The 24945-nt window shown below is 35.4% G+C and overlaps 1 protein-coding gene across 2 annotated transcripts in view; it reads left to right on the top strand.

Annotated features, from left to right (window-relative positions):
- The window catches only part of LOC149578520 (P-loop containing nucleoside triphosphate hydrolases superfamily protein), a 63295-nt gene that overhangs the window by 15943 nt on the left and 22407 nt on the right, over window positions 1-24945 (top strand). For both annotated transcript variants that reach the window (XR_016364498.1, XM_089829590.1), the window contains exons 6-7: window positions 13600-13680; window positions 13783-14015. Coding sequence is in view for 1 of the 2 variants with exons in the window: in XM_089829590.1 (XP_089685716.1) it covers window positions 13600-13680; window positions 13783-14015 (314 nt within the window). In the remaining variant the exon portion in view is untranslated. The remainder of the gene's footprint in view (window positions 1-13599; window positions 13681-13782; window positions 14016-24945) is intronic.

Below are 24945 nucleotides of genomic sequence, written 5' to 3'. Positions count from 1 at the left end.
AATTCTATGATTTGACTCATTATGATCCTATGATTTCTATTTACTTAAGCTACAATTTACATTTTATGTGTATCGTAGCGACGTATGTGATGGATTTATCATTTATGTTTCATGTTTATGTATGTTAGCTTCTATTTGATGAGGTTATAGTGTGTTTAAGTTATATTCAATTAAGGGTGCAAGAAATAAGTTTAAACTTGTTAAAATCTCTAAATTTCAAAGGTTTTTTAAATTTGCGATTCGTGGCCGGTTCATGGCCGATTTGCAATTTGATTTCGATTCTCATTACTTTGTACCAAACTAATGGATTATTCGGCAATGAAAAATGTATTACAATACAATATCAGGCTCTTGCCTCCATGGAGACCAACTTCTTCTTTTCTCTTGAAGAAATTTGACAGCATAACCTTTAAAAAAAATTCCATATTCATTGCTAGTCCTCAATCTGTTGATTCATGAAGGCCCAAAAAACTACCATTAGACATTACCGTGAGGCGAAAAAAGTTTCCAAAATACGACGATAAAAGTCCAGATACTTCACACTCCATTGTTTGTTAGTTACCTTATTTAGAACTATGCTCTATGACGTGTCACAATATAAGTGGGTCAAGATTCTTAGTCCACTTTGTTATCTCTTTGTTAATTATGCTCTTATGTGTCCCTTGTATCTATTTTGGTTTTCCTTATTGCTGTTTATTTCTGTTTTCTGGGCCAATTCCAACGACAAGGACATGTAAAATATCATTGTTTGCAATTAAAATGTGCAAGCAAAATGTCTAAAATTTTGTATACCACGAACCATTATAAAATAATCTCAATATGTTGGTTGTACAGTTTCTGCTCTTGTCCAATGATCCCAAGATGTTCATTGCAATGGTGAGCAACTGAGTTGCAGATTTGGATGTGGATGTGGATGCAAGAATCAAGTATCCGAATGTGCTTTTTTTTGATTTTGGATGTCTTTATATATATATATATATATATATATATATATATATATATATATATATATATATATATATATATATATATATATATATATATATTTGCAAAGAAATACAAAGAAATGCAAGCAGTATACAAAATAAATTAATTACATAGTATGATACTTCACCATTGATCAAGATTTGAGATGTTTTATATTTGATAGTTCAACTTCAAACTTCACAAACGCTAATATACGAATTGAAATAAGTTCAATAACTAATTAGTAAATTACTCATGTTCAAGATTCCAATGCAACTTGAAGTACAAAATGAAAACTTTAGTTCGTGATTCAATGTTGATCAATCAAGAGTCAAGACTCAAGATTCACTAATCAGATTTAGAATCACAAAGATTCTCAAGAAAATCCACATTCTCATCATCTCCAATTGGTGCAAGTTCAAGCTCATTTGAACCAAAATGGTTCCACTTGTGCTAGATACACCATGTGCCATGATGCTATCATCATCATCTGCGATTGTAGTAAGATCTTGAAGCATTGCATCCAAGTTTGCATATTTAGGGGTTACATCCCAAAGCTTGGCTGACCCTTACTTGTATTCATCCTCCTTGTGTGACAAAGGACACAAGTTAGTATGAATGTAAACCAAGTCCTCAACTTTGTTTGAGCGTAACCGGTTGCACTTCACTGAATAGATATAGGAGCCTGTACTCCAATTCCATTCAGCAGCATAATAACTTGCAACCTGGACGATGTTGACAAAATTAAAATACAAATGAAAAGTAATTTAAAGAATGTTAAACACTAAATTGTAGAATACAAGTGGTGAACAAAAATAAAAAAATTACTTGTGAGAGGATCTTGATTGCAACAGGTTGTAGATGTTTGTATGGTTGACCATATATATAACACCATGTTGTTTTGGTCCTTTATTTTATATGGAGTAAGTTTTGATCCCGAAGCAAATATGATAAATTCTAGGCTTAACTTTTTGTGCATTTCATCATCTTGGAAGAATCTTGCAAATGCTTTATAGCACCCATTAGCATCTTCATCTACATATGGTGCAACTTTCTCTGGCATATTAAGTATTTCTTGGCTATAGTACCTTGGAGATAAGGCATATGTAAGGAGGTGCATTGGGGTAGTCATCTTCTCCCAACTATGATGAATGATTGTTTCCAACTTATTTCATATGACTTCACTTTTTGTGGGGTCATTTTCATGTTTTCCACGGTGTCTATGCCATCATACACATCCCCTAAGCAAGGGGGATCTATATCAGCAAAGCGGAGCACAATCATGATAAGCTTGGTGAAATCTAATACAAATTACACACGAGGCCACCAATTGTCATTTAAGACTAAAACCTTGACCTTTAGGGCTCTCTCTGAACTTGAAGTCTTTCATATACCCCACTAGCTCGAAATAACTATTTGGCTCAATGCCCCTTGCACTTTGACAAGTTGTCTCATAACAATAGTATGAGATGCTAATTGGATCTTAGCAACCTAAGCAAGTTAACAATATGTTAATAAATAATAAACTAAGTTATATACAATTTGATAATTGGACATGAACATAAAACTTATTCAAATTAAATAAATAAATGATATTTTCTAATCATTACCTTTAACAACTCCAATTTGGAGAATGATTTGATTATGCATTGTGACATGTGGCTATTCGTCACAAACATTTGTATCTTGTCTCCCTCTTGGTATATTTGCTTCACCCAATCTATTTGGGTGCCCATTTGTTGCATGACCAAGTTTAGGGAGTGTACAATGCATGGTGTCTAAAAATTATGGCCATATTGACTCACAACCAAAGCACTTGCACCCCTACAATTTTTGGCATCGTGTGTACCCGGTTGGACTACAATCTCACTACTACCCATCTCTATGGCCTCAATGAGAATTCTAGAAATGAAATGTGAATCTTTTATTTCTCCTTAACAATCAACCACCCTAAAAAACATTAGCCCTTTGGGGGACACTGCAATTGCATTAATCTATGATCAGTTTCTTTTATCTTTCTATCCATCAAACACAATAGATATAGCCAAAGTTTTCCAAGAAGTTCTAATTGGTTGAAGAGTTTTCTTTATAGAAGTCTTCTCTTTTTGCAATAGAGTAGTATGCACCTTTTCATACCTAAGGCTAGTGTAATTGGTAGGTGCTTTGTTGATGACTGCCACCATTTCCTTCCAATATAGTGATCTCATCAAGTTGAATGGAAGACATTTGACATAGAGGCAATGTGCAATAGCTTGATTACCAAGCTCTCTTGCCTCCATTTTAAATGCGATGCTTGATGGACCTCTTTTGCGGACGGTAGCTTCTACTTCTTCCTCTTCCTCTTCCTCTCTTGATACAAGTAATTGCATGAGTGGATCTTTGGAGGATACAACTAGGTCAGAGGGCAATTGTTCTGTGCGGATGGAGGTTGATAGAAGCTTTTTTTTAATCTTTTAACTAAATTATCAGCAATTTCTTATTCTCTTACAAATCCTCCTAATTGTGCATTAGTCATCCCCTCTCCATCTTTGCTTCTTTTGCACATTCTCATTCCTTTCCCAGAAGGGCCCATAAAATGAAGTTTGACATGAGAATATGAGATATTGAATGGTTTACTATGACATTCATTACATTTCCAAATTATGACCCACAACTTGAAACCTGTGCTAATCTTGTGGTGGAGATTCTACATCAGTTTTGGAATTGTCTCTTCCTTGCCTTGCCATCGAATTTTGACTACTGGTAGTGGCCATTCTTACACAATACAATCTAATAAGAAAATAATAAATCTAAATTAAAAATAAATTATGAACATCAAGCATACAAGTGCAAAAAAATGATACAAAATATTAAAATAGATAGTTAAACTTGTTTTTTCATTTTTCTATAAAAAATGAAAAAAAAATTGTACAAATCTTCTTTGCTGCTTTGGGTTCGGTGATGGATGTGGATTTGAGAATCTAGTTTGTGGATTCGTGATTTTTTTTCCCATTATGATTCGTGAGTGTGTGTGTGTATACACACACACACACACACATATGCATTATATATTAAAAAAAAAGAGATATATATATATATAATATTAAAACTAGATCATTTCATACTATGAATCTTTGATTCTTGACCATATATCAATGCTAAATGTCAAAGATAAACATAATGATTCATCAAGAAAATCATCATATTGAATTCACAAAACTTAGACATAGTTTTAACTTATAGTTCAATAATGTTTGAAATATGATTCAATAATCATGAAAGACTAAAGTGTTCCTAGTCATCAAATGCTTTATCTAACTTATAGTTCAATAATGTTTGAAACATGATTCAATAATCATGAAAGGCTGAAGTGTTCCTAGTCATCAAATGCATTATCTAAAAAATGTAGATCATTGGGGTCATCAATGGCTGCAAGTATTTCATTATCTTCATCATTGGAACCTAGGTGCTTCCACCAACAATAGAGGGTGTTGCATCGTCCTTTGCATCATCTATATCTAGCAATGTGGCTCTAGCAAGATCATCAATTGTCATATCCAAGTTGGTAGACTCGGGTGCAACATCCCAAAGCTTCTCTATGCCCTTCTTGTATTTTGGGTCCTTACGTAATAGAAGATGTGAGTTGTGCACAAACACCAAGTCTTCTTATTTTTTGGAGCCCAATTGGTTATGCTTCACTGGGTGGATAAAGGAGTATGAACTCCAATTTTGCTTAGTGGCAGAAGAGCTAGAAACCTAGAGAGAAAACAAACAAAATTAAGTGTTAAATAATACATTGCAAGTGGCCAAAGCAAATGAAAAATAGATAGAAAATAAAATTAAAAAACTTACTTATGATAGGATCTTTATTGCAAGAGGCTGAAGGTGCATATAATCTTGCCCATGGAGGTACCACCATGTAATACCATCTATTCTGCTTTGATCATTCACAACAACAAAATCTAAATTTTTCCCTGAGACTAATAACCCAAAATCTATCCTAACATTTGCTCCTACCTCTGGCTCGCTGACGATCCTATTGAACGCCCTCGTATATCCACTAGCAACCTCAACATCTCTATAAAGTGCCATTCTACTAGGAATAGGAAGTACCTCTGGGATATAATACTTGGGGGAGAAAGCATAAGCTAGGAGATGCAAAGTAGTCATCTTGTTCGAACAGTGAAGGTCAATTGTTTCCACCTTTTTGTATACGGTGTCTGTAGGGTCATACTTTCTCCTTTGAATGACCTAGGATATGAATAACAAATGATGTTTATTTAAGTTATGTAAATTAAAATTGTTTATATTTAGCTATATCTTAATAATAATAAACTTGGATAGAGCATTGACAATTGTATTATAACTTACCACTTTGACTTTCTCCAACATGGTGTCCATGGCATTATATATGTCCCCCAAGCATGGCTGATATGTGTCGGCAAACCTAAGCATAGCCATGATAGGATCGGTGAATTCTATCATGTATTCTACTCGAGTCCATCAATCATCATCCAATATCATTGCCTTGACCTTTTGGGCCCTTGTTGTATTGGACTGTTTCCAAATGCCACATTGGTTGCTAATGACCATTTGTGATAATGCTTCCCTCACCCTCACAAGTCCTCTAAGGACGATTATATGTGATGCAAAGTGGGTTTCAGCCACCTAAAAACATGTTAATAGAAAGTTAGCGACACATTCATAAATTGATATTTCATAAAGTAAACTAAACAAATTAAATTTTAAAATTTACCTTCAATAACTCCAAATTGGAAAAACTTCTAGAAATTGCTTGTGATATATGGTGGTTTGTCACAAACATTTGAATCTCTTCACCCTCTTCATATGTTTGCTTCACCCATTCTATTTGGGTGCCAATGGCTTGTATCACCAAATTGAGAGAATGGAAGGTGCATGGTGTCCAAAAAATGTGATCATATCTAGCCTCAACCAATGCACCTGCAACACTTTTGCATTGTCCACAACTTAGATAACATTATTAGTACCCTCCGCTTCTATGGAATCAATGAGAATGCGAAAAATAAAATCAACATCTTTCACTTGCTCCTCATAATCAAATGCCTTCAAAAACATTGTCCCTTTGGGAGACATAGCAATAACATTTATTAACGGACAATTTTTACAATCTTTACATCCATCTTAGATAATAGACAAAGCTGTTTGAACCCAAGAATCTCTCTCTACATTTCTTCTCTCATTGTGCAATAAGGTGGTGCATAACTTTTCATATCCAAGGCCATAGTATCTTGTAGGTGCAATATTTATTCCCTCCACCATCTCCCTCCAATAAGGTGATCTAATTACGTTGAATGGAACACCATTTGCAAAGAGGCAACATCTAACTTTTCAACAGCTAGATCTCTCAACTCATTTTAAAAAGTCTTATCTAATGGGCTTGTTGGTTCCCAAAACCACAGATTGGAAATCCAAGGGCATTGGCAATTCTCCAATAGGATTACTCAATCAGTTTTGGTCGACAAACGGGAATGATCTCCTCACTCAATTCCCTTGCACTTTAGGCTTCGCGCAAACCTTCCTTAAACCCTTATGACTCGGTTCAAAGCTTTTCTATAGCGAATTTAAACTTTATAAGTTGGCAATATCTTTAAAACTTGTTGAAAATAAAATCATATGAATGTTTGGATGTTTTTACTTATGAAATGAGTATGATATTAATGAAAATAATGGTTTTTATGAGTTATAAATATGATGAAATATTGAACTTCAAGACTCGAGACACTAACCCACTTTCACAATATAAAATCCAGACCAGTTCCTTATCCGACTTTGGGCAAATAGAGTCAAACTTTCTCCAAACCCTTATATACAACCCCGAGAGACAATGCTTATACCATCTACTACTTTATAGAGTGAGGCTTCAACTGACAACACAAACCTTAGTCTAATGGAATTTAACTTATTTGGAAAACCAATGAAAAAATTAACATAAACAACGGTTGATATGCAAATTCTGATAGTCAAAGACTTGTATTTAAATTAAATTATTTGCCGTTAGCTGCAATTGATTTTAAAATCAAATATCACAAGGGTTAAATCTGGACAAAATAGTCTGAACTTCAATTTTCAAGATAAATAAAGGAAAACAGGGCTACTGCATTAAATTTGGAAGTGAATCAAATAGTTTGTGCTTTATTACAATATCCAATATATCACAACTGCAAAAAATATTTAACTTACTCTTCTTATTATTTCCCCATACTGCTCATGCTTGTAATATTTCTATTCTTCTTGTCCCTCATTCTTCTATTATTTAGCTCTTTTATTTTAATTGATGCGACTTTCCAAATCAAGACTTAAATTTCTTCAGAGATAAATCACACCTTTCAATTTTAATTAATTTAATGGCACCTTGTGGAATCTTAATATTATTTATTATTATTATCATAAGTTTCCAATCGATTTTTATTAGAACATGAGTTATAGGCTTCCAACACACACTCCAATATATCGCAGCTTCAGTTTTATATTATTTTCCATTGTATTTCTGACAACATATTTTTATTTCCATTGTATATCATGACTCATTGCTGACAGGTATGGTTTCCCTTTTTAATTTAAGATGATCGGTCTTTTATTCTTTCTATAATATTTAATTATCAGAAACCCCCGAATCATCGTTGTGAGAAGATGGCTGAATAAACTCCACCATTCCATTTAATCCCTATTGCTGATTGGAATAATGACATTTGTTATGTTGTTTGGAGAATTATATCATACGTGTATTGTTGATGTATTTATATCGCTGGCTGTATGTTCTGGACATTAAATCCCTTTTTTTCTTCGAACCATGGTCCTGTTTATATATCGCTGTGTTCCCTCATTGTATATACAGGTCCTCCTTTCTTCACTTTGCCTTAGACCATGACATGGCACTTGTTTGACATGTCAAAAGCTACGCCATTAATCTGGACACATTGTTTCATTTGCTACCAACAACCACAGCCATCGCGCTGCCAGGAGATTAAACTTGCACTTGTCTACCATTATCACTGTATATATCCATTACATATTCTTCTGCAGTTTCGTTTTGACGCTGGCCACAAATCTGAGTTTTTATTGACTCTCTCATCAACTGGAGTTTGGTATCACTGATGCTATATATTTTAAATATTCTTTTCTCACTTGCATGGCCCCTTACATGCTGATGACCCTCATTCCATGAGTAGACACAAATAATCTTGGTTGTAATCTCTTAGTGCAATGATTCACAAAGTCCTTACAATTTTATTGCTTATGATAGTAGATACCTGCCATAGTCACTTCATTGTGGACTTCTCTGAGTTCTCTCCTTGTTTATGATGTGCAAATGGCTTTTCAATCAACTTTCAATGGCATATGATCCTCTTGTTTATGTTGTTGAACATAATCCTTGTTTGTCTTTGATTTCCAAAACTTATTATTCATATCTAAACTCCCATCTCCTGCATAGCCTCACAAATTAGAAACTGCAATTGGGCTTTTTATGTTGATGAACTGGCAACCTAACCATCTCTGATTTCCTTTCATTATAGCAATGCATCAATATAATCTGGTATGTAAATTCCTGGGGGTCTTGCACCAGCTAAGTGTTCCACAGCCTCTTTGACAGTTATGCCTTGAATTTGAAGAAGATAATTTACAATCACTGAAACCATGGGTGCGGTGGACCAGCACATATTTGCTCAGCTTCTTCATCATGTGAGACTGCATAAGCTATCCTACTTCATTCACAAAAGTATTCACAGGCAAACTATTAGGAACTGCATCTCGTCCTTTGCAAGCAATCTTCATATATCTGATACCATTGCTTTCAATACCTTCATTTCGTTGTTCATACAAAGAATCAATTGCATCAACAGAAATAGTTGAAGAAGCAGATTCCTGAGTCGTTGAAATAGATTGGAAATAAGTTTCTCACTCACGTTCATCCATTTTGAAACAAGGTCAAGGGAAGATATACTAAAAATATTGAATCTGCTTCTGCAGCAACAGCATTTGCCAAGTGTGATTTTCTAGTACCAGGAGGACCATAAACGAACAGCTATTCAAGGCTTCCATGTATCCTGTCTGAAGAAGGATACAATCCCATTTAATCATTGTAATGTGTTTTCTGATGTTATTCTTAACAGAACTTCATGACTGCAGCAAACCATATTTTCCTTTGTCTGGAATATCTTCTTTCAAAACCTGTTCATCTCAGTGTAAGAGATACAAATCTTTCGCTCCCAATGTAGAGCTTTCACAACCACCAGGATATGAAACAGGAAGCCTTGGCTATAATGATTATAAAAGGTAATATAAATAATGGAAATTGAAATTTATGGGGAGTGATCAGAATGGAGGTCCTAATTTGTGAAAATCATGACTCCGTCAGGGCCTCTCTTGCGGGTGTGGTTTTGGGCTCTTGTACATCTTCATCATCCTCTGTAGAAGTTATAGTCAAGAAAGGATGTGTAGCGGCTTGGTGAGTGGGTGATGTTAGTGTTTCGTTCCCACTAGAAGAACTTTGTTTCCCTTTTGAAACTATCGTGATGTTAGTGTTTCGTTCCCACTAGAAGAACTTTGTTTCCCTTTTGAAACTATCTTATTAGCATTTTGTTGTTCCTTTAAAAGTGCTGCTATTTGCTTAGCTGGCAAGCCTTTCTTATCAGGCCCTACACACATATTAATACTTTTACCCCCAGGGCCGAAGAAATGAAGTTTACTCTAGAGTAGGAGCTTCTATATTGTGCCTGGCCAAAAATACATTTCCAAATGAAGCCCCCACCTCCACTACAATGTGCAATTCTTGTAGTGTCTCCATAAAGGAGACCTTTTATCAATTTTAAATTGTTGAGAACCCTCCTCACCCACTAAGCTTTGACTACTCATTCTTGCACTTGAAATCTATAACAAAAATTACTAAAAAAAAATCTTCAAAACTTGTACAAAACATGGAATAAATTTGGAGCTTTAGGAAAAACTAAAGCAAATGATTCAAAGACATACTTTCAACACTCAAATCAACCTTGAAGCAAGAATTTAGCACTCCACAATCAATCTCCTTGGTATTCAATCACTTCACTTCATTCTTGTAAGAATGAGAGAGCAAAATGAGACATCAAATGAGCCTAAAATGAATTAGATATCAAGTAAAAGGGGTGTTTTAGGGTTGGGTTGAAAAAAAAATCATAAAAAAACCTTTATTTTTAATTTTTTTTTGGGCCCACGAGTGAGTTGTCTCGCGGGTATGCACGGAATCCGTACATGGTCCGTGTTTGACCTTGTGGGTCCGTGCAAAATTGTGGATCCATGACCCAGCACAAACCAATTCGCCGATTGAAGTCGATATTGACCCGAACCCGGTTTGAGGCTAGGAGCTGCAAATCCAATAACTAGGGTAAAAATTCTTCCAAAACTTGAATTTTTTTATCATCTCAAAACTTTCTAGTAAAAGGACTCAAGAATGGGGTTAAATGCTTACCGTAGATGCTTAGAACTCCTTTGTGGAAGCTATCTAACACCCTATGAACAAATCTCTTCATAAAAAAATCACCTATTTTCAAAATGCTAAAATGGAGATCAAATGAGAAGAGAGCCTAGTTGCAAACACAATGAGAAGATTAAAGAATGAACGGCCTCTTTTAGATCCATTTTGGGGTTTAGGAGCCAAAAAAGAATAAAAAATAACATTTTGCAAATACAAATGTGTGTTTTAAGTGAATTGGGAACTCCAAAAAGCGTCCAATTACTCGGAAGTTGCTGGAAGCATCCATAAACCTTGTAGAAGCGGAGAGGATGCACTTCACGAGCATCCAGATGCTTACTGAAGTGCATACTTGCGCTTCCATGAGCATTTGGTTGCCTAGGTAACACTTCCTGTGTGCATTTGTAGGGCTTCTAACGCGCTTTAGGCATTTGAATACTTCCGCTTCAATCTCCAAGATCCCGGGCCACACACCAGTAAGGTAGCCTATAGGAATGTCGATCCAAAACACAATCACAATGATCACAAAGTTCCACATATTAGGTAGCAGCACTAATTAACCCAATTCTTCCTTTACAATCATGTACACTTCCCAACATCTTGTCATGTAAGCAGTGAACTTCACAAACTTCCAACCATAGACTTTTGAATAAGAGTCACTGTATACTCGAGCTTGCTCTATTTGCCGTAGTTTTGGAAACGTTTTCAGATATTTGTTCATCCAAATCACTCATTCTGCTAAGATATATATATATATATATATATATATATATTCTCTCACCTCAATTAATATGAATGCCTCCAAAAATAGCCGTGGTCTTCAAAATTTGCAACCAAATGACCATTCAGAACACGCATCCTAGAATACTGATAGCGTGGACTCTATTCCAATCATGGCAATGCTTCTAAATGGCTTTGGACAGGATGGAAATAACCACAGGTTAGCTGAAACATCAATTTGCTTTCCCCATTACTTGAAATATCCTCTATCCTTAGCACATTGAAGCTAAATCCCCATATATGACTCACGACAATGTTCTCACAAATGTATAATATTCATGCCAGGTATAACCATATACTTGCTGTTTTCATATACTCCAGATATTCACATACTGATCATTTACTTGAAAACGATTTCGGGTTTCAATAAAGCTGTTCCCCTAGATATTACCATGGTCTCCTCGATTATTAAATTTATGCTTTCTGCAATGAGGTAATATCAATGCTAATATGTATCCATAGTTCCTTTCATCGCCAGTAAAGTTCCAAACTTTAATATTTCAATCTTAGTATTAATATTAGTAGGGCCTAAAACTTCCTTCTTTCATATAACTGTCACTGCGATGGAAAAATGGAATTAAACCCTGCTATGATGTTTTTTCGCATTTAATTGCTGATTTTGGATTTGACAGACACAACCTTATTACTTTTGAAAGCTATAAAAATTCACTTTAATAAATATATTAAACATATATATACCCCACTTCATGAGAATCACAGTATTCATATAATTGCGACTTGCAAAATGTTCTCTTAAATTTTGTTACTCATGAAATGTTTACAGGCTGGTAGGAAAGCCAATTCTGATACCACTGAAATACCCCCTTTAGGATATTTGCACCAGATTTTTGCCAATTATACCTCAAGAATTTAAAGAAACAATTTGCATGCAACTGATTTCTCTAATCCAACAGATTAAACTGGAAATCATACAATATCAGATTGGAATAGAGATCTGGAATGAATATGAAGATAAATCATTACAGGCCCTATTTTTCAACAGATATGAAATAGCTCTAATATTGCAAACTTGTCTTCAGAAGAAGACCTCACAAATTTGCCTAGTTGTGAACTTTGTTGCAAATCATGAATTGGGTTTCCGTCCAATCCACCAATAAATCCTGAAAGTTTCTGTCTTTAGGTTTAAGAGCTGAAAGCCAAAGCTTTCAAAAATTCTCCAAGAGAAAACAATAACCAAACATAAGCCAAGCATATCCAAAATGAGCCTTTCAATGTTCTTTTATAGTCCATCCCCATGACTCTTCGTTTTCCCTCTGCTTGACTCTTGGTGTTCTTTTTCTCAGTCTCTTTATTTCCCCTCTTCGAATCAAAATGTCTTTATCAAATTTTCACTAGGCTCCATAAAAGTCATTTTAATACTCTATTAAATAATTAAACTAAGTTCTCATTTAATTTCTTAAACTTAATTATTTAGATTGACTTCTAATTTTCCAAAAAGGGGACATTACAACTTTTCATATGGTGATGAGTGTACGTTTTTCCAGCACTATAGGGCAACAATCACATATTCGAACATATCAGTCTCATACAATATATACTACTCTTTTTCCCTTTTAGTGGTCTTCAAACATAGCACCTTTTTCAAAAACAGAACATATTAAAAATTGCTGATATTGTTGGAAATGCTGGCACTTCAAGTTTGTTGTCCTCTTCCTTCACACACTGCCTATGCATGTGCACGCACATGACCTCACCGTCATCACACTCCTCTTTGGTCAGTTCCTTCTCAAAAAAATCCTCGTCCTACATATCTCTGGCTGTTAAACTTCCATCCACTTGGTAGGCACTTCACACATATCTTTCATAGACAAATGGCTCGAACTCTATTAGTGGCATCTGATAGGGAATTTCTTATCTCAAGTCTTCCCCTTAATCATTACACACTATCTGTAATAGATTCCTCCATCTCAGCCATACTTCTTCTAGAAATATCAAGGGGAAATTTCTATATGCGAGGAACTAGAAATAGGATATAGGTTCCATGAGTATATGATGAGCTGAAAACTATTTTTTCAGCAAGGAGAAGAGCAAAATTTTGACTCCAATTTTCGAAATTCAAGCTCATAGCTCCGAGGGATCAACTACGATATGCCCATATATTGCTTGGTGCACTTTTATACTACTGTTAGGATGTGTAAATGGAAAGGGCAGGCAATGGATGAACAAACGATAAGGATGAAGAGGAAACTAAGCATACTGCTTAATTTCATTGATGTAAAGAAACAGATAGTACATAAATTTACAACTCCTTGAATAGATGTATGAACAGTCATGTGTTGACATTTGATCTTGTAATATATTTGAGCTATTTTTCAGAAATAAGTTATGTTTCTCATAGAACTTATTTTAATTTGTGCTTGTAGCGCCGGGAATGCTTTGCTTGTGCTCCAACAGGTTCAGGGAAGACACTCTCCTTCCTTATACCCATTCTTATGAATTTGAAGGTATTTTGTCATGCAATTATGTGTTTAATATCTCAGAAGCATAAAAGATAAAATGATTGTAACTGTCACATGCATAGACTTATCACTATCTTTTTGAAATAGAGAGCATCTAAAGATGGCATTCGAGCTGTAATTCTTTGTCCAACACGCGAGTTGGCTACCCAAACAACAAGGGAATGCAAAAAATTTATTGAAGGCAGGAAATTTCGTATTAAACTAATGACGAAGTCTTTGGCAAGATGTACTGACTTTGAGAAGTTGCCTGTTGATATCCTGGTTTCAACACCGCTTCGTCTAGATTTTGTTTTGGGAAAGGGGAAGCTCAATCTCAGCAGGTGAGTAATTATTTGTTCTCCTAGAACTGGTTTCTGATGTATTTTTTCAATTGTTGTGAGGAATTTGTTCACATGGCACAGAATGAACAATTCAGGGGAACACAACACATTTATTTAGTGACAGTAGCAGATAGTATTTCTAGGGATAATGTTCTAATTGCAGAATACAGCTTTAAGTTGCCTCTGAAGTAAGGTTAAGTCTGTAACATATATAAAACATTGCAAAGGTATCTATTACATATGCATTCTGAAAACAGTACTACTACTTTTATCTGCATATTTCTCCATTTTTGTATTTGTTTAGCATTAGATGAAGACATGTGTCCTAGACTCGTTGATTTAATTTTTACTAATTTGAGTCAGATGGCATTTCTTCAAGAGCGCTAATCTCTTTTCGAAATTTTACAAGCCCAACAGACCCACCTGAAAAGTCCTGTCCGATTATTCTTTAATTTCTGTTTGAGATCTCCACTTAGATTTAAGGCACTTTTATGTGGCTAATACAGAGAGGATGTCAAACAATTAGTTGAGCTCTTAAGATCTCTTGTTTTTATGCTAAAATGTTAATAAACTTTAAGTAGAATATTGTAACATATGAAGCAGACAATAAGCAAACTCTGAACAAAAGATATTGGCTTTTGACACACCTTAAACAAATTGGTCTTAACCTAAATTCTTTTAATTGACAAACCAATTCACTCCAAAATCCAAATGCTTATTAAGAAAAAGTAGCATAAAATAATTAAAAAATAATATTAAAAAGTATAAAAGCTGGACGGCCTTGTCTATCCACTCAAAACCAATAATGTACAGGGGCAAGGAATCAATAATCTCCAATCCAGGATAGTAATGTGTTGAAGGATTTATAGTATTCATGATAATGAAGATTCTTCATAAGATTTGCCACATTTTGTTGGTGAGTTAAAACTTAAAACAGATATTGTTGTCGCTTAAGAGATGGCAATACAAGATGATGAATGTTTTATGTTGATATTTTTCATCTCGTTGCTTTTTTGTGTTTGCCTACAGTTAAAATTTTGTCACCTACAAAGGTTCCCCTAACATTGAAAACCATGACACAGTTTGAGCACGCATCTCACAGATAAATCAAGAGGCACTGGCTATTGCAAAAGAAGGATTTTGTAACATGTCAAAACTGCATTTGTGCCATCTGGAATAATCAATTTGTAGCAGCAAAACACATTTAAGAGATTGAAAATATCAAATATTTTTCGAAAAATATGTTAACAAGAATTGACATTCAACAAAAGATGCATAAAAGACAAGTCTTATAATTATATATTGATCATGCTTTTTCAAGATTATGCATGATTAGCAATTATATATTAAACTGTTGATTTGTATCACAAACTCACTCCATCTGTTCCATGGGGATGTATACCCTCCAAAAACTCCACATCCTTGGCAGAGGCATATTTCTGATACTTTGGGGACTTGGGGGAAACATCTCCTCATAGAACCATTGCTTCTGTGACCTTTGTCAGGGACATGACTGGGTCAGCTATACGACTCATGCCATTACATACTGATTGCAACCTTTAATTCCATGAAAGCTAGGTTACTTTTCATGGGGCACTCTTAGAAAAGGTATAGTGAAGATTTTCACCTCAACCATGTATCAGGTCTGTCACCCAAGTTCTATCCCACTGCTGTTCTGCAATCGTCTCCAAGTTTAGGCCCTTAGTCCTCCCATGTTGGAAATCTATCTCTCTGTCTCTTTGTTAGGAAACTTGTGGATCTTTGTGGCTCATTTTGAATTCCGTTGCATCTGTGTCAGCCCAAAATAATCGATTTTCAGAATTTGGATGCTTAACATGACCAGTTCTACTAAATGCTTGCTTAGACTGGTTTCATGCAGTGCAGTCAATTCAAGATATGCACCAAATAGGCTTATGGGAAATCCTTGGAGATTTCTTGAAACTGCATTGGCCAAAGTCAAGCCTAGAATTATATAGCTTGACAGCAACCTGCTGGTTGTAATTGCTGGGTCAAAGAATTATCAATCAAATATTATTATTAGTCTTGTGCTTAGACATGGTAGTCGTGAATACCCTATGATCTTCTAATGAACATGGTGAGGGAACACTCACCTCTAGTCCACTCAACAACCACTCTAAACTACACCTAAACTAGAACATGAATGACGATAAATCACCTCCAAGCAAGCTGCCTAATTAGTACAAATCCTCCGAGAACGGGAATGTTGATGAGTCACTTCCAAGCAACATGCATCTCAAGACTAGGAGATGCCACAAATCTTGATGTAGAGCACTTGTCGTTGAAACAACCACATGGCAAAACTCTTTACACCCATGGGAATCAACTTTCACCTACAAAGTTTCCCAAGAAACAACCTAAAAACCCCCAAAATGATGAAAGTATTATAAAGGTAATTGGTAAAATATTCAATAAATTTATGAATGAGCAGGACACTCATAAATAGTTTACAAAGACAATTTCTCTATTATTGAACATTTGTTATTAAAAACATTCTAGTAACAAAAGAATAAAAGAATAGTAGAAACATTCTAATATCTAAAAGATGGACAATATTGATCATTAAAAGAATAATAAATAAGATATTTAGAAATATTATTCTAATGCTCTCCCTTTATGGTCAATCTGTCAACTACACCAAGGAAGCCCCTAAACAAGTTTATCTCGAAGGAGCGACTTCGTGATAATATCAACAATTTGGTCTATTGTAGGAACATATTGCAAATCCATGGATCCATCTTCAAACAACTGTTAGATGAAGTGACAATAAATATGGTTGGTTCACTCATGGAAGACTGGTTTTTTCGCAAGTTTCACGAATACACAATATTGATCATCAAAAGAATAATAAATATTTAGAAATATTATTCTAATACTCTCCCTTTGTGGTCAATCTATCAACTACACCATGGAACCCCCTAAACAAATTTATCTCGAAGGAACGACTTGGTGATAATATCAACAGTTCGGTCTAATGTAGGAACATATTGCAAATCCATGGATCCATCTTCAAACAACTGTCAAATGAAGTGACAATAAATGTTAATATGCTTGGTTCACTCATGGAAGATTGGGTTTTTTGCTATGTTACCTAGGGACACGTTTCCACCCCTAAACCCGAAGTTTCGGAAATGGCGACGGTTTCGGGGACGGGGGGTCGGCAGGGGATGTTTCCCAGACGTCCCCACTTAGAGAAGAAAATAGGAAACGCGTCCTCGAAACTTCGAAAACGGTCAACGAGTTTCCAAACCACATTGACCGTTTCGGGGACTATTTTTCCGTTTTCTTACGTCTTGGGGATTGCATAAAACGTTTACTATTAAAATTTGTTAAACTCAAAAAAAACATTAAAAAAATGATTTTCCAGTCATCTGCGGGCTCAGACTTGTTGAAGTCAATTTTTTTATAAAATATATTATAAAATGAATGATTAGGGGCGGCTTTCATAGTATCTTTGTTTTCATTTTGAAGCTCGGGATGATAGTGACGGTGACTTTGATATGGATGATTAGGGGCAGCTGCCTTAGTATCTTTTGTTTTCATTTTGACTTTGATGTTTCAGACTTTGGAGTGTTTTGTCTTGACATTATAATATTATATGATCATTGATAGTTGATATATTGATGGAATGATTATATATCAATATGATCATTGATACACTATAGTTGATACTTTAAAAGTTTAAAACTTTAAAATTTGAGTCTTTATCTATTCAATGTTTCCATTTTATTGAGAGTTGATGTTTTTCATTCCCTTATTTGATTCATTTCATTATGTACTAATGTTATTTTAAGTATTTGAATGACTATTGAAAATGATGTTATTTATAATTTTCTATGATGATTCGATTAGATGCTGATTGCTATGCTCTATGATCATTGATGAATCATTATTTGATTAATGAAATTGATAATTTTGAACTATGTTGCTGTGATGAATGTAGAATTGACGAATATATTTGAAAATTCGGATATATATATAAAGCTGTCCCCTGCCGTCCCCTATTTCAGCAAAAAAAAAATCGTCCCAGAAACCCGTTTTCCCATCCCCCCGTCTCCTCGTCCTGGAAACTTGGGGTAACATAGGTTTTTTGCAAGTTTCAATATCCCTTGATTGTCGCATAAGAGGGGTGATGGGCCTACTTGATACATATGGATGTCGGAAAACATCCTTTAATGCCAAACTGTTGGTTTTCTAGGACCGCTGCAAATGTACTAAGCATTGCCATGCATATTGGTATGTGTTTTCCAATTTGCAGCAATCTCTTATATATATTTGACAGTCAGTAAAGAATAGGCATGTCCTCTCACGGGACATGTCTGTTGATTAATATAATCACAATCTTCTAGTTATAATATCTCATATATATATATATATATATATATATATATATATATCTTTGTTACAGTTTATCTGAGAGAAGCTACAAACATTATGAATATATATATAATATTGCAAGAAAGTAAAAAGTTGATGATGGTATAGTTTCTTTCATTTGTCCATCCATTTGAAAGTATGGTGCAGCCATGCTGTTTCCATTGTAACAATCGGTCTTCAACCACATCTTTACCCCTAGAAACAACATCTTTTAACAATCTACAAGCACAAAAAAAAAAGAGATTTACTTTAAGTACACAACTTTGATTAAGAAATTTTTTTTTTTCAACAAAAACAAGTAAATTGTAAAACTATAAAAGTATTAAAGTTTGAAACAAGTGAAGTACCTCCCACTCAAGGCTGTAGGAGTAGGTGGCTTGTAGCCTTTTCCCGATACCATACAACCAGTCACAAAATTTAGAAAATATGGACTTGCTGCAACATTGAAGGAGAGCTTGTTAAAAAGCCAAAAATCAGCACATTGAATGTCAAGTTGCTCATGCACATCACGGTTCCATCCAGTACCCTCCAATGATGATTGTGCTCCATGTGTATTTCTGTGCACAAAATAACCATCAATAGAAGAGTTTTGTGGTCTACTAGAACTAGCAGATGTGAAAGTTGAGCCTGAGGACCTGCTACGGGTAGGTGTGTTCCGTGTGCGGATCTGTGGGCCATGAAAAGAGCCCACTATCCCATCAACTGCTTCTTCTTCTTCATCAAGGGTGACTGGGATACCTAGTCACATGACACAACCCACATCATTTCATTATGAATCATGATAATTGTTTTAGCACAATCGTTAGTCGTGATTAGAAAATAATAAATGATTCTTAAAAGGAAACATACCTTGCGATTTGTAAATGGCTGCCCTCATGGCCAATTTTGCCCTTTCCCTTTTCAACTTCTTCTCTTCTTCGGCACTAAGAAAAGCAATCATCTCCCTTTTTATTTCCTCCGTAGTCGCATCACAAATCCTTGTGTCACACTTTTCTATACCAGGAAGGTGGTAATTCAAACGAGATATGCCTCCACGGATTTGTTTTTCACATTTCATGCATATGACACTATTATACTCGATTCCTTCAAAGGCATATTTCCATGCAAAGTCTCTAGCCCCTTTAGGGCGCGTGCCTATGAATCCAAATGGACATGCTACGGGACCATTGGGAGATGATGCAACTGATGCATTTGTAGAGGAAGCCATATTTGCTGGAAAATTAGAGAATAAAACAAAAAATGTATTAGCCTTTAGGTTTTGAAATTATTGAGAAAAACTTGATTGTTTTTGGAAAAATTGCAAAAAGACGGTGTTAGGTCTTTGTTATGAATCATTACACTCTAAAACGTATTAGAGAACATTACAAACGGTATTCCTAGAGTCTTAATTAAGTTAGATGCAAGATATGCAAGTATAGGAAGATAAAAATAAGTTTTAAGTCAAAAGAACAAAAAATTGAGAAACTTACTTGTGGATCTGAATATGCTTGGTAAGAGCTTTGAATCCACTCCTAACCCACTAGAAATCGCTACAAATCATTGCCAAACACTTAGGTGCTGCTCCAAAACCCTTCTCTTCAACCCAAGACGCCGAATGTAGCAAACAAAACAATGTCATTTTTTTGGCACAGGTATTTATTGGATGCCGCTCGTGAGAAGATTGCAAGTTATTGCGAGTAATTGGCGATATATCACCAACTTCTCTTGGCGATAAGTGCAAAATGTTGGCCCTTGAAATTGGCGATAAAACCTCAAGTTTTCTTGCCGCATAGAACTTCTCGTGAGAAGTTGACTTATTCGTGATAAAATGGTGAGAAGTTGAACTATGATTGGGTGTGTGGGACTCGAAGACCTTAAGGTATCCTTTACCTTACGCTTCTATAAGGATGACCATGAAATACCTAGAATACTAATTCAATGAATGATGAATAAGGATTATGAAAAATCTTTTTTAATTTGAAATCCTTTAAGATTTGTTACAATAAAGAATTGACGGCTCTCGCTTGCAATGACGATAGTCAGAATTTATTTCCTTGATTTATTTCATGTCACTAATGTTTCTGCACAATATGGTAATCTTTCACTGTACATATTTGGGATTTGGTCTAACAACACCATTAACAATTATCATCTTAGCAATTTATAATCATGGGCACTTCCAGTTTTTTATGTTTAGACTGATAAAACTATCACCAAGTATTTATAATTGGTTTTCAGAAATAAGAGTGACCCCACACAAAGATTATAATAGTTTGGCATCAATGTTTAAATCACCCAATATATATATATATAAGGAGCAATAGATTATTCGAGGTGTTCCCTAGCTCCCTAGACTTTTCAGCATATGAGGCATTGATTTATGCTCATGTCAAAGATAGATTGGTTATCTTTTGCGATCTTATAACACTCACAATAAAACTCTTATTTCTTCAAATATAAATAGTTTACTATACAAATATATATCTTCGCAATCGATGAGAATATAAATCAGTGCTATACAACAATCACTTTTATAGATATTGTAATGTTGAATTTGCCTGCACAACAAACACCTACTGCTTTATCTCATCCTGCTCAACGACATAGAGACCTTGTAGATGATGTAGCAAATGTGGATTCCTCCAAATAACGGACTTGCAATCTAAGTTCATTCTTGCTCTGATGCATAGTTCCAAGAATCACGGCGATTCATGCGATTCACGCGATTTGGCGATTCGATTCAAGCCAAACGATTTTTTGTGAATCGGTGAATCGAATCAGTGATAAAGGGTTTATGAAATAAGTTACTCACTAAATTTCAAGGGTTTTTTAAATTTTCCGATTCATGGCCAATTCGATTCCGATTCATGGCCGATTCACGATTTGATTCGGCCTTGCCGATTCCGATCCGATTCCGATTCTTGTTACTTTGCTCTGATGTCATAATAAAATATAGAATGGTGTATAATTGTTATTTTTTGACCAAATTCCTAGCATAAAGTGCGAGACAATATCCAACACAGTTGTTGCTGATTATATTTCTTTCAATCTTATTCTTTCATTTCTCACATTTACATTTGCAGCCTAGCTCTGATACCATGTTGGTTTTCTGGGATCGCTGCAAATTTACTTAGCACTGCCATGTATATTGGTATATGTTTTCCAATTTGCAGCAATCTCTTATTTATATAAGAAAGTCAGTAAAGAATAGACACATCCCTAATGGGACATGTCTATTTATTAATATAATCACAATATCTCTAATATTATATATACATATACATACATCTTATGTATACTATATATATATATATATATTTGTATTTGCTACAGTTTATCCAAGAGAAGCTACAAACATTAACACAAACTGCTTCATAACTTGCTTTGACTTTTCCCTGATATTCAGCTTCCATTGAATAAAGAGATATTGCTTGCAGCTTCTCACTAGTCCAAGCGATAGAACTTGTGCCCAAATTGAAGACATTCAAAAGTGGACTTTTTGCCATCAACAATGCCTCCCTAACCGAGTATGTGTAACCGATGAGTTGGGGATCTTTGGATTGTCCATGGAGGATAACAAAGTTTGGTGTGCCCTTAACATAATGCTAGATGTGCTTCATTGCAACCCAATGATCTGAAGTAGGAGCTTTCATAAAGCGAGATATGTAACTTGCTGCAAAGCTGAGATCAGTGTAGTGATGGTGAGATAGATCAAACTACCCACTAGTTGCTTGATTGTGAATCATTCTCAATAGGAGAACTAGATATGGCTGACAGCTTTAGACCAAACTTCATATGTATAGATGTATGTTTGCTGTCCTTTATTTTGAATTTCTCAATCAGATCCCGTGCGTATTCTAGCTGAGAGATGAAAATGCCATGTAACCACTGCCAAACCTTGCACCTAGGCAGTAGTGTAGAAACCCAAGGTTGGTCATGTCAAAAGGTTGACATAAATTTTGTTTGATTTCTTGAATCAAAGATGCCAAACTACTAATGGTGGTCAAATCATCAACATAAATTACTAGAAGGATGATGTCACCATTAGTAGTCTTGACATACAAATTTGAGTTAGGAATCCTCTAGAAACCTTGATCTATGAGGTACTTATGAATTTTCATGTACCATCCCCGAGGAGCTTGTTTGATGCCATAGAGTGCTTTCACTTGTTTGATTAGATGGTTTTCTTTACGAACAACCTTGAATGTAGGAGGTTGCGTCATGTACACCTCTTCCTTTAAATTACCATCTAGGAAGGGACTTTTGATGTCCATTTGATGGACCTTCCAGTCACATAGAGTTGTCATGGCTAGGACTAAAATAATGCTGCTCATCTTTCTTGGTAGAGCAAATGTCTTCTCATAGTTAATCCCTTTATGCTGAGAGAAGCATTTGGCAACAAGATGAGCCTTGTACTTATCTAAAGTACTATCAACCTTGTATTGACTTTGTAGATCCATTTGCATTTGATAGATTTATTTTCTGAAGGAAGATCTAACAAAACCTAAGTGTTATTTTTCAATAGACTATGGTGCACAATTTTCATAGCTTCTTCTCACTTAGGTATCCCTTTTGTTTCAGTGTATGTTTGAGGCTTATACATAATGTGAATGTTGGCCATGAGAGCAAGAACTACACATTCTGAAGGTTTGCTCTTCTTTTGAGCAGTTCTAACCTCAATGAGCTCGTTATCGTGAAGATCACCAATTGTCTTAGCCCACCATTTAGGCCGGAGAGAAGAAGTGTCAACATTAGAAGAAAGAGGAGGAACGGGATCATCACCATCAAAAGAAAGATTTGAGGACTCTAGAGGAAAATCAGGTGGTATATATGCATCTATGGGTGAGCTTGCAAGAGAAAGAAATGGTGGAGAGGCATGAACAAGAACTAGAGCCATTTCAGCTGAAGCTCTATCATCAAGTGGACCTAATAAAAGACAAATACCCAAGTCTTTAGCCTTGAGAGACTGATCCTCTGAATTTGTAGTTGGAGGAGAGAGCTGAAATGACCCTTGTTCCTTGTCAAAGACCACATCACAACTAAAGATAAGACAAGTACTCTCAATGTCAACTAGTCGGTAGGCTTTGTGATTATCGCTGCAATCGGTTAGCATGAGTTTCTGGCTCTTGGCATCCTTGGTGTATTGAGCATCAAGAATACAAATAATAGCAGTGAAACCAAAAAATTTGAGATGACCGCTTTAGGGCTTGCGGCTGACCAAGCCTCTTCCAGAGTCTACTTCTTGACAACCACTGTAGGATAGTGGTTGAGAAGATAGATGACATTGTGGACTACTTTAGCCCAAATTTTCTTTGGAACTCTTTTGTGTTCAAGCATAGATATGACCATTTAGGTAATTGTGTGGTCTCTAATCTCAATGACACTGTTTTGTTGAGGGCTGTAGGATGTTGTTAATCAACACTTTATTGGCTATGTTGTTCACATAAATGGGAGAAAGTAGAGGAATAGAATTTTCCTCTATTGGCAATTCTAAGAGTAACAATATGTTGACCAGATTCTCTTTCTACAAATGCTTTGAGCAGCTGAATCAAAACAAAGACCTCCAATTATTTAAGAAGGAAATACACACATTTTATGACTGAAATCATCAACAAAAACTTAAAAAAAATACCCGGACCATATAAGAGCAGCAGCCATAGGAACATAGATATCATCATGGACCAATTGTAATACATCAAAAGTTCTTGAGGAGTCACCATTCGAAAACAAAGTGCAATGTTACTTCCCAACTTGACATGCTCTGCAAAATCCAAGGTTTTATTTTTGAATCTCTGGCAACCAAATGACAATATCTTCCTGAACAAGTTGAGAAAGATAGTGCACATTTAAGTTCCCATATTGTTGATGCCAAAGTGTACTAACAGAGGAGTGATGAACTGCCATAGCAAGCTCCTAAGAATCACCACAATCAACAAGTTTGAGTAGATCATGATTCTCAAGACCAACAACAAGAGTAGACCAAGAGTCCTAATAAAAGATAAAGGAAAACTAGTTTCCATCTACTCTAAAATTGTATATTGCCTTTTTTGACAACAATGTACTCTTCTCCTCCAAAAGCAATTGAATCGGAACATGATTGAAAACCTATGAACTAATCTTGGCGGTGAGTGAAGTGGCAGGAGGCACTTGAATCAATATACAAGAAGGTGTGAACAAAAGACTTACATGATCTGCAAGTCTTTTAGTCATGAAGGTGCGAAAGGATGACATACCCTGCTCATTGTGCTTTGCAATATGTGGTTTAAGATGAGAACCAGATTGCTTGTCCTGAGTAGCTAAGCGTTTGTGACACCTCAACTTCATATGACCAAATTTATGGCAATAGTTATAGGACTCTGCGAGTCTTGGTAGGACTCTATGACTCTTGAGTTGAGTCAGGCTTGCGGGGTTTTTTTGGCTTTGCCAGCCAACTCAGTTGAGGTCTTGGAAACTCCTTCGAGGATTTCGCTTAGCAAGACTCTGCTATAACCAACTAATGCTAATAAGGAAAAAAGGAACATTTTTTTTGTTGTTTTTAATTATTGATTCTGTCTTG

The sequence above is a fragment of the Cupressus sempervirens genome, chromosome 1, assembly GCF_028749045.1.
Source record: "Cupressus sempervirens isolate cs-2001-9-10 chromosome 1, ASM2874904v1, whole genome shotgun sequence".
Taxonomy (NCBI): domain Eukaryota; kingdom Viridiplantae; phylum Streptophyta; class Pinopsida; order Cupressales; family Cupressaceae; genus Cupressus; species Cupressus sempervirens.
Note: the sequence above shows the minus strand (reverse complement) of the source record. Positions and strands in the feature narration are given on the sequence as shown.